This window comes from Oenanthe melanoleuca, chromosome Z (genome assembly GCF_029582105.1).
Source record: "Oenanthe melanoleuca isolate GR-GAL-2019-014 chromosome Z, OMel1.0, whole genome shotgun sequence".
NCBI lineage: Eukaryota > Metazoa > Chordata > Aves > Passeriformes > Muscicapidae > Oenanthe > Oenanthe melanoleuca.
The window spans coordinates 49,252,389-49,264,306 of NC_079362.1; the positions used below are offsets into that span (position 1 = coordinate 49,252,389).

An 11,918-nucleotide genomic window follows, 5' to 3' on the forward strand; every position below is an offset into this window, starting at 1 on the left:
GGGATTTATGTAAACTCAGCTTCACAGAGGAAGTGTTTTAATGTCTGAAGTTTATAAGTAGGGGTAGATATGATATTCATAATAGTTTGAAGGCTTTAAAGTGCTATGTTTTTTTCCCTTTCAATGTTTCTTTCTATATGTTACTCAGCCTTTTCTCCCTTAAATTCTGTCTTCCCCTGATAAAGTAAAATTACAAAAAACCCAGTTGTTTGGATACAGATTTTTTTTTTATTCTTATAAATAGAGTATTTACTTTAAGTATCTGCCTTAGGATAATTGGAATGTGGGACTGAAGGAAACCTCAGGAAGTCATCTAGCCCATCCTACTACTCTGAAGCACTTATATTTAGATCCTTGATCATGTGTTACCTATTCTCTGATACCCCTGTGTTTTCATATTCTGCATTCATAGTCTGCATTGTATCTTTAACAGGCTACAATGAAGCTTTTCCCTGTTACATGACTGCCTTTCTGTGAATTATATCAGTTACCAATTGTCTTAACAAGGAAAGAAATTAATCATGTTTTCTTTATCCCAGCCTATTATGGATTTCTCATATTATGGCTGTTCTCATTCTCTGTAAAACTTTTTGTGTTCTAAACCGGGCAAACTTTATTTCTTATACTTTTTCCTTGGACTGTTTTCTTAATTTTCTCATTTATGTTCCACTTAATTCTTTGCAACTCATGTACTTCTTCCAGTTAAAGCCTTGCAAGCATTGTTATCTCCTCTATATTACCATAACACAGAAAGACATTCACTATTTTCACACAGGGTTGCATTTGGGATTCTTACTCAGTTTGAAGTCCACCGTGGCCTTAGGTATTCTACTCTTCATCAGTCCTTCTCTATTTTGTGTGGTTGTATTTTGCTTTTTACTTCTGGTATTTAGCACTGCATTTCTCTTCACAGATATGATTCTATCGCTCATGTAACTTTTACCTTTTATCAGGTTTATTTATTTCTCATATTCCAGCATGGCTCTGTAGAGTACCCGCAAACCCTTTAGCTCAAAACTGTATTTATTTACTTGTGCTTTCAGATCTAAGTTGTTGAAAATATTTGTTTCCTGGGCACTACTTCCGCAAGTAAGCATTTGTGAGCTGATGCCTCTTCCTCTTTTTAGTGATAGCTGCAATTGGGGGTAGGGTTTCTATCTGCTGCACAGATGCTTCATGGCAGTTTAATTTAGACCATGGTTTCCCCAGTTCATTTAGCACGGCCTGTGGGACTTTACTGAAGACTTGCGTAGCCAAAATGCATCTTCAATGTTAAAACAATATGGTAATGGTTACTGCTTTAGTTTGCATGTAAATTACTTTCTTCCTTTGTTTCAGACATTCTTACCCGAAACTTCCGTTCTTTTGTAAATCCTAGTAATAGTGAGTTTGGCAAAAATAAAACACTTCCATATGTCCTGAAGTGCTGTCAGAGGTCTCATGTCACACCACTACATTGTCCTCTCAATACCTTCTGGTTTGATGTTTTAGGATATGGAGGGAGGGGTAGGGTAATGTTGACTTTTCTGGTTTAGTTCTAGTCTTGCTTCCTCTTTTTTTTCTCTGTTGGAGTCGATCTAAAAAAATTAAAAATCCAGTTGACAGAGCAAGAGTGGCTCCTGCCATGTAGAAGCCTGCTCTGTAATCTCCAGCGATGTCCACAATCAGACCTGGAGAGAAATATATGACAGAAATGTGAATGATGGAAAACAGGCTAATGTGAATTAGCTCAGCAGTGTGAATATATCCTCTTACAAAGGCATTGTGCTGGCTACATACTTGTCTGGCAGATTTCTACATCATGAGCACGAGCACATGGAACATCACCCCACTGCAGCAAATTTCAGTTTGAAAGACAATTCACGTTTCATTGCTTTTTATATGTGAATTGCTAGTGAAACAATAAATTACACAGTTTGAAGCACTTTTCAACCTAAAGTGGCAGACAGTGCAGGTACTGGCAGAAAAAAATGACCATGCAGCCGTGTGTGAGAGTAGCTCCATGTTCTGTGGTGTAGCTGTCACCAGGTGCTGTAATTTGGACCATAACTACAGCACGAGTGAGTTTAAAGAAGGAAAAGAGATCCAACTGCTGGAGACAAAGCTGGAGAATTTGTCCAACGTGTTATGGGTTTCTGGTTTGTCATTTTACAAGGAGTCGCAGATGTTAACAAAAAACCCTTGGTTTTCATGGAGCTTTAGGCCAACCAAAATACATAATGCCATTGTGTATTACACTGAAAAATCTCTAGTACAGTAGTAGCACTGCAGCAGTATGTCAGCTGCCCTGTGGGTATGATGGCACATTTCTTTGTGGGCTGATGAAGGTTGCTTGCTTGTGAAAAGTTTGTCCATGTTTAGGGTACTCCCTAGCCCGCATTCTAAACTGAGCTAAGCCGTATATAGGCACAGGAACCATGAGCTCAAGTATTTTAGATTTTACACTCAAAGGAGAAGAGGGGAGCTTGAGAGGCACTTAGGATTCCCTGCTCTTCCATACCTTCTTTGTAGTTTACTAAATATGCAAAAAGAGACTGCATTGATTCCCAGATAATCAGTACTAGTGACTAGCCACTATAAATTGTATTTTATTCGGATCTTTCCAACACATATTTCAATACTGTTCTGTCTCAAACCCTCTACAAATCTTCCTGGTTCCTGTATTTTCAAAAGTGAATTAAAATTTTCCAGTATTCAGTCTGACACATTTGCAACCCATTAGTGATGTCATTTCCACAAAAATTACTTGTAGTGAGTGAACAATGGTCTTTGGGTGAGGACTCAGATCTGCATTGTACAAGTCACACTGGTCAATTTTTTTTGCTGTATCACTTTTTAAAGTCTCTACAGCTTGCAGTTCATTTGTCTTGCATTTTTCCAAGATGACTATATCTTGTTGCCAGCCCATAAATCCCATAAATGTGCTGTCTCATTGTCTATTCTCTCTTCCCACTGTTCTTATGTGCTGCCTCCCCTATTTATTGTGCTAGTTGGCTCAAATGCTATCTAAAACCAGCAGGCATTTATCCAAATATTTCCTTGAGGTTTGCATAGCCTAATGTTTCAGGCTGTTAAGTTTGAACTTCTGTAGAAAACCTCCCAACAGCACCAACATTTGTGCAACATCACTAGTCTCAAATTTCAGTTTGTTCTCTGAAATTGTGTGTGTGCTACATGTCCCAAAGGCACACTTTCTCAACAAGATAGTTGGAGGCCATCAAGAGACATTACGTGGGATTCAGGAAGAGGACCACTAAGGAACCCTGCCTTTCATCTCTCCTTTCTTGTTGAAATGGTATCTCTAAAATCACACAGAAGAGAGGGAGCAAGGTACTTTGGAGAGGATTTAAACTGACTATTTGTTTTTATGTACTACTTGGCACAGATACCCCTGAGCTAAAAAAGGGGGAAATTTGAGTGCAGACACAGATCTTTTGGATTACCATTCCCCTTCCTCTTTGTAAGCTGTATTTGGCAGCGAGTTGTCTTAACTTACCTGCAAGAGGAGGCCCCAGAAAACCTCCAATGCTTCGAATGAGCATGAAAAGCCCTAGAGCACTGTCAAATTCTGGCATGCCTACAACGTCTGCCAGCACTGTAATGTGAATGGCAACTGTTGTACCAAAGAAGAATCCATAGAAGCCAGTGAATATTGCCAAAGATAGGTAATTGTTAGCCAGTGGCAACAACATCAGGGAAGTACTCATCAATGTAATCGTCATTGCCAGCAAATGAATGGTTTTGGTAACATGGAGGTTGGCATACCAGCCACACAGCAGTCTGCCTCCAAAGTCCACCATAGCCAAAATGGATAGGAGGGATGAAGTCCATGATTCTTCTATTCCCAGGCTGTAGCTAAGTGGAACTAAAAATAATGGAGGAACAAAAAAACTCATAGCAGCTAATATACCAAAAATGGCATAAATTACAAATTCTGGTTGCCTCACAAGCATCCAGTTGAAGGTTTTGTGCATGATGGAAGACTTATCTTCTTTGTCTCTGCTGGATGCACTGTTGCCAGGTGGTGTTTCAGTATCACAATGTCTGGCCTTAAGGAGGCAGCTGCTTGGCAGGGGTCGCATCAGTACTCCACAGACACAAATATTGAGTTGGATGCCACCTATGATCAAGAGGGCACCTTTCCATCCGTACTGACTAATCAGCCACTGGAAAAATGGTCCAAACATGAATGCAAAGGCACATTCTCCAGCACTGGCAATAGCATTGGCCAAAGCCCTTTTCTTGGAGAAATAGTGGCTAACAATGCTAATGGCTGGTGTCCATGAAAAAGAAATGCCGAGACCTGAAAAACACCAATCGAAGTAGTTGGTTAAACATTATTGAGGTATTTTGCAAAGGTAGAAATCAAAGCAGTCAGTGCCTCTACATTTGCAAAGTTAAAATGTGTTAGAAGGAAAACATTTTTGCCTAGAAGAAGCATGAGCTTAGCTGGAGTAGATGTAAGGGTATATTTGTGGCATCATATTCTGTAAGTTGTGTATATTCAAGTGAAAAAGCAGAACATGAAGTATACACATTATTATATAGTCACTTTTTAGAAAAGAAGAAAAAAATCTGGTTTCACAACTTAATCAGTGCATGAGAAATCACATGGAGTTGAAGCTAGACAGATCTCAATGCCCATGCTGTCTGCATTAAGGTTGGTACTAGGTCAGACCAGCAGGTTAAGCTGAGCTGTGTTCAGGATAGACAATGAGGTGGGATATGAAGGAAGCTGGTGTATTGCCTCTGCTCTTCATTTTCTTGCTCGACTGCTCTGAGCAAACTTCAAACCTGCCGTAACTTTGTTATTTTGATGGCTCCCTAGACTCTTTGGCAGCCCAGCACTGCCAAAGGGCTCAAATTCCAGACATTTTCTCAGGCATCCAGTGTGGAATTCAGAATGGTTTATTTTATTCCCTGCTAGCTTTGCTTCCTGTTCCAGGAAAATTTGCTAGCTGTTGAGAAAATTTTCTGGCCTGGTTTTGCCAGGAGTAAAGGAAAGGTTTGAAATCCAATGAAAGCCTGGGACTTTGTTCAAAACATAAGATGAGAGAAAGTATAGAATTTGGGATCTCTGTGTCTTTTTACTTCAGCACCCTTTATGAAAAGCTTTTTAAAACTTCACAAAGCTCTTACATCTGAATGAAAAATAAAACACTTAATTTTCTGCTTGGATATAATTTGCAGGTGTAAATTACTGGCATCTAAATATTTGTCTTTTTTGTTGTTGCAGGTTTCCTGTACAAACTCTTATTTCCAAAGTGGGAAATCACTTTTAAAGAGCATTGCTTGTTCTGGCTGCTCATAAAGTCAAAATAGATACCAGATTTTAAAAATCCTACCACTAGCACCCTCAAATAAGTTGCTGGTGGAAGAAAGCCATAAAGCCATAAATTCATACCCTGTAGGAATCCAGTTGTTGCATACATCCACCCCATGTTAAGTCCAAAAAATCCCAGTGCCATTCCGGAAAAAACCAGAAGTCCTCCAGTGATCACAACTGTCCGATGGGTATATTGTACACACAGTGAACTGGCAACAGGGGCTGGATCAGCAGAAAAATTGGAGAAAGAAAAACACATTAGGAACATTAATCTGATCAACATGGCCAAATAAAGAAAACATTTTGAGGAAGACTGCTCTTATAATGCTTGACACAAACAGCCTTAATTCTGCTGGATGGGGTAGGAGGTCAACCAAAATTTCAAAATTGTATCCTTGCTGATAGAGCAATGACTGTTCCTGAGGAACAGATTTGAAAATATATTCAACATATGTAGACTCTTTAAAAGGGAAAGAGCATTTAAGTGCCTTCCTTGTAGTAGGACAGTTCTACTGATTTTCATGTAAGGATACAACTACCAACAAGACAGAACCTCTTGGACAGTTTTAGCAGAAAGTGAAACTTCAGCCAGAGAACCTATAGGTTCATCTATAAAAATTGTACTGTTGAGAATGTATTATTGATATGTCTGGCATGATATCTTTCTGGAGAAAACTAACTTTTGTTTTCTAGAATTTTGCAAAAATGAACCCTTAGTGGAATTATAAAAGTTTATAAAGGGCCAAAAATTAGGGTTTATTTTGTGGTAATAGTTTTTATAGAAAATTGGCGGTTTATTTCTTAAATCTTTATTTAGTGTACAATTTCTCTGAACAGAGTTCAGGGGCTCTTCAACGCAAGGGCAAAGGTGCAGGTGGTACAGATTTGATGTGCAGCGGCTGCTTTGGTCACTAGTCACTGACTGGAAACACCTGAAATGTCAGGAATATTTTTGCTTAATTAAGGATCAGTTTTACTGCCTGGCTGTTTTTTCCATCAGCATCACAGGGTCGAGGTCAAGGCCATAGGATTTCTCTAAACAGCAATGGCCACTAGGGGGTTCTCAAGTGCCACCTGGCATGAACCAGCTCCCTACAATCTGTTAAATATTCTGGGAAAATAAAAATAAAAATAAGTATCCTGAAGCTCATGCATAAAATGGAATTCAGTTAATGGGGACCATGCTTCTAAATTGAAATAAGTCACAAGACAATGATTAAGAGAGAGCAGCCAACAAGAAAGGTTTTGTAGTAGTTTGTGGGGGCAGGTACATTCACCTGTGTTAAGATCAGAATTAAGAGAATTTGGTAGCTAGGATGAGTGAAATAAACCTGACAGAGTACTGTTGCAAAATCTGCAGGCAGTGCATTGTTATTATCAGTAGAAAGTTGACCTGGCAGGAGTTCTAAAAACCTCAAATGTCTCATCAGCTTTTACAGCAAAAATCTGATAATTTTATAAGCATGTAAAAATGATACTGAAATTCAGTCATTATCTTAAGATGTAGTCGATGAGACATGATAAAGTACACACACAGTTGGTGAATCAAAAAATATGATAAAAAAAAAGAAGAGAAAAGTAGACACAGGATAATGCCTACAAAAGACAAGCAAAAGATCTGCAGCTGGAGCAGAAATATTACCAAATCTCAATCTTTAAATTGCAAATAAGGAGTATAAACAGGCAGAAATAAATAATAAAAAAGAAGATAGCCACATAACTGGAAATGGGTAAAATAGCCTGACTCCAGAGTCTGAAAGGATAAGGGCATCACACAGAAAATGTACAAGCAATGGAAAGGGATGACAACCAGAGTTCAAAGAGAAAGGTGTTGGGAGGTGTACATCAGTACCAAGAGAAGGCTGGTGAAGGTGATGGGGAGAATCCTTGCTCTGGTAAACTGAACAGCCTGTTGCAAGTGCAGACCTTGGGAGTGAAAGCACATGCTCTCCTTTGACACAAGAAACAGACCTGCTGTTGAAAGGATCCAAATAGGAAAAAATAATAATTCAGTGATCATCCTCCATACTGAGCCAAGTGACACTTAAGGTTTCCCAGAGATACACATTAAGAAAGACTAAGCCAGGCCAGGAAATATGCTCAAAGAACTGGAGGCTCAGGTGATCTTCATCAGGAAGTCTTGTGGTCCCTATAAATGAAGCAAAGGCAGAAAAAGATGAGGACAATTATGTATTGACTGGAGACTATATTTATAAACTACTATACAGAGAGGGGTTGGAATGTTTGATCACCAAGCTTTATTCACTGAAAGAGGATTATTTTCAAAAGATTTCAAAGGATGCAAAACAATTTCTGCTGAAAATTTTAACCGCCTTCCTTGAAGTAAGCCGGCCTCGCTCCTGGCTAGACAAATATATTTTTGCTGGTTTATACTTGATATTATTGTGTCATATGCTCTATTCCTTGGTACATTCCTATAGAATGTGAATATATGCTATAATAAAACAAAACCTAACTAAGCAGGACTGTTGGAGTCAGTGAGTTAAATTTTCCCCTCCTATGCTGGCTTTTTCTTCTCATGAAGTTCAAATGCCTGAATGACAAAGTAGTATCATGTCAGTTTAATTTGTAAACCAAATAGATAGATTACCATTTATTCATTTCTGTGGTCTGTGAAGCAGGTTTTTAAATTGTTTTTTTCAGTTAATTTTATCTGTCACTGCAAAGCAGGCATCAAGGATAACAGTTTATGGAACTCATAAAATCTTTTCAACTCATTACTTGTTTTATCTTTTTACTTTGACTTTGGTTTACTCTTTTTACCTCCTGATTATATTTTTCAAAGAAAGATCAGTTGCTCTTGATGTTTTGAAGTCCTGCAGTTCCAAGCAAATAGGTGTGGACTGAGTAGGATGCATGTAATTTACAATGTCATACAATATACAACATACAATTATACAGTGTCTATGCAATGAAATGTCTTCAGAAACAATATTATGGCAGCATTTATTATTTAAGGATATTTAGCTATTGCAACCACATATCTCAATGAGAATATGAGAGCAGACTTCACAAATTCTGTACAGTTCAAGCCTGCACATGCTTGGAATCCTTACATCATGTGAAGGATCATGGAGTTTATATGGGCACTAAAGACTCTAAACAACCAATTTGAGTCAAACACAATATGTTTCCTATTTTTCCTTCCTTCATCTGGTGTGATGTGATATTTGTTCTGTGCTTGCATGGTCATGTCTTGAGGTCTCTCACTGAGTGAATTGATTTATTTTTTTTTACTTTTCCCTCTGTGAGTCTTCTGGTAGATCAATAACTTGAAATCATACTAAGAGGGGTACAGAAGACATAGAACTGGTAACACATGCAAAGAAAAGGGATCTTGATGAAGATAAAAAGAAGTGAGAAAAAGCAGGACTGAAAATAATTTTGGTAGCAGATGGCTTACCTGATAGATGGGGTCACAATCCTTGCATTTTGAAGTACTTTGAAAAAGTGACAGTCACTCTGAGATTAGTGAACTTGCACAAACTGTTCTAAGAGCTTAATTCAACAAGCACTGTGGCTATCAGAATTATCTCTAATGAGTGTAACTCAAAGCCTGTAGCAAAACTTAGTCATGAGTTCAGGTACATGATGTTTTTTTCAGGCAATCAGATTCCTGTGTCCATAGAGTTCTGGTATTAACCCATTCCATATCTGAGGCAGCAAATGCCAATTTTCTGAAAATTTTCTGTTTTTTCTGTAGAGAAGCAGGAAGTCTAGATCTGACATATTTTTGGGTTTGGGTTTTTTTAAGGAAGATTTCCAAACTTGCTTGGGTAATTGATATTAAAATAAAATGCTAGAGGAGTACTACTACCTACCTCCTAAATGAAAGACGACAATAGTTACTGATGTGATCCAGGAAGTGGAGCTTGCAAGTTCATCAAAGTGCTGCTGGATTTCAACAAAGAACAGACCAAAAGTCTTGAGGACAGCAACAGTGAAGCCCATCACCATGAAGGCTGACACTACCACAACCCATCCATAGCCACCATCTGGTGGATTGCTGTCTTTAGCCTGCATCTTTTCTAATTCTTAGATCTTCTCTGCGTTTTGGGTTGTTTTTTCTTTTTTTTTTTTCTTTTTTTTTTCCTGGAGTGGTAGTGATGGTGGTGAGGTATTTTAACAGACCTGAAAATTGGTAGAAGGCCCATTGTTAGAGAAATTATTTAAAATATTTTAGGAATGACTTACACAAGTAATTACCAAGTTAAAATACAACATTAATTGCAGTAGTTTGACTGAAAATATTACCAGGGAAGAGATGCCCCAAGAGAGAGAAGAATGAATAAAGAAATTTAAAAAAAAAAAACAATTCAAGTACAGAGTTAAGAAAACAAAAGAAGCATGCAAATGTGAACAAAGGAGTGAAGACAAGGTGACAATATTCAGACATGAAGGTTTTCAAAGATACAAGAATTTTAGGGTCTGCAACATTTTAGCATTTATAAATATTAATTGTTCCTGCAACACCAAGCATTTTTGCCAAAATAGTGCACATCCATCCTTGCAAAGATATATTTGTAGGCAAGAACATCTTATTAAACATAATTTAAAAGCATATTTCACCTTAAAAGTTTTATGATAAACATGCAGTAATCATGCAGTGCATGGAGGACACAGGATCTGGCTGGAGGGTGAGAAACATTCATACATTTTTCTGGTTTCTTCATGGACACTATATTCTGAGCAGGGATATTGTACAAGATGCAGAATATCAAAAAATACCTATCTCATGAGGAGAATGGAAACTTGAGATAGCTGAAGGTGTACTATACTTAAAATTATCTACCCTGTATACTGTTGGGAAAAATGAGTTACATGAGGGGATCCATACCACTTGAAATTATCCAGTACAGTTGCTAGTTCCCTGATTTGCTCCATTGAGGTACATGATCTCAGGAGGATCTGAATCATTGCAGCAAAGTGGGGAAAATAACCCATCAGAGCTTGTAGGGATCAGAAGCAAAATCTTTCTACTGCCGTGTTTCAGGACTGACATGGCACTGGACACATTTGCACATCTTAAGAAATCTTAGACCAGCCACAAGAGAAGGAGAGACTGCCTTGTGTTGAGGTCTGTATGAAAGAATCTGGTTTTCATTCCCACCGTTTCTGGGTGACCTCAAGCAAGTTGTTAGATCTTGCTGTGCCTGTTTTCTCAGTAGTCAAATGTAGCTAATACATTCAAAGGTCATAAATTTTGTAAAGTTGGAAGCATCAATACCTGTATCACTGCTCAGTTTACTATAAGAAAATATAGAAATGGTATCAAGCTGTAGCCATGTCTTCTGACAATGCTGAGTTCAAGTAGCATGGTCATAATTTTGTTTGAGGCCTGGAAGAACATAAAAAGGATGCACCACTCAAGCTAAACATGCCTGCCTAGGCAGAGTGATACTGATATTTCTGCATTCTCCATGGACATGCCTGGGCAAGGGATTATGATTTGTGCCACAAGACAGATAGAAGAAATCCTGCTCCTTACCAGGCAACACCCAGACTAAAACAGGCATGATAAAATCTGCATGACACCACCCAGCACCCTTCACTTTCATTAGGCAAACTGTCCCAGGAGGAGTATAAATTGGCCCTTACTGCTCACAAAACTTAAATCAACAGCATGTTTCCTGACAACAAATATTTCTTTTATGTCACAGCTCAGAATTCAGCCCTGAGCTCCTTTTAGTGATCACAGTGTTCCATGTAACTCCAAAATGAAATTACCATTTTGGTTGAATTATTAATTAATGAGGTAGTTATTTTCCAGCAGTCCTATGGATTTGAAAGCTTTGGAGCTCCATACTATAGGGAACTGTTGGAATGCCAGAACAGAGTAGAAGAAAGCACAGATATTGCAATAAGGGAACATGTTTCTGACACCATGTTTTGCTTTCTTCCTCCTTCACTTGCAAGAGAAATTTTATTATAAGATGATGTAATTGCAAACACTCTAAATGGAAAAAACTTACATAGGGTCTCCTTTTGCTCTTAGCTATTGAGTGATGGTAAACAGTAAGGTATTAATATCTTCACTTACTCATTTTGTCTCTGGAGCTAACCTTCTAAATAAAAAGGAGAAAAGACCTGTAGGGAAGGTGCTCCTTCTGTTGTGCCTGGCCATACACAAGATTCCTCAAAAATGTAAAGCTGTGCCTGGAAGCATAAGCACTCTGTCTAACATCCCACTGACTCCTATCTCCAAGTTTTCTCATGGCAGCTGGAACAGATGTCCTGTGAGACAGGGACTTACATTGGAAAAGCCTGTGCTAGGTGTGTGCATCAGAAGAGCAGACATCTCTGTGAGTAGTGTTATTACGCTCATGGCGAATTTTGCCAGCAAGAACACACAGGCAAGGGTGCAGCCTTTATCTTTGCACCTGGAGAGCTACAAAAGCATTTTCTGAGGCACTGGGGGTGTTCCTTTATCCATGATCTACGAATTCTCCAAGCTATTTCTGCTTTGATTCATGTGACTGATTAAAAAAGCTTATCAGACAATCATAAAAATAATTTATAAAATGCTTATCTCATTGCATGCATTTTAGGGTGCCACATAAACTTTTGAAGA

At 38.3% G+C, this 11,918-nt stretch overlaps 1 protein-coding gene across 1 annotated transcript; it reads right to left on the reverse strand.

Moving 5' to 3' along the window:
• Nucleotides 1–1,077: 1,077 nt before the first annotated feature.
• LOC130265481 (monocarboxylate transporter 13-like) lies at nucleotides 1,078–9,370 on the reverse strand. The gene is made up of 5 exons (XM_056514579.1): nucleotides 9,169–9,370; nucleotides 5,405–5,548; nucleotides 3,497–4,303; nucleotides 1,472–1,670; nucleotides 1,078–1,264 (listed from the first exon to the last, which is right to left on the reverse strand). Exons 1-5 carry the CDS (start codon nucleotides 9,368–9,370, stop codon nucleotides 1,078–1,080), a joined length of 1,539 nt encoding a protein of 512 aa, XP_056370554.1.
• Between the last annotated feature and the right edge of the window lie 2,548 nt (nucleotides 9,371–11,918).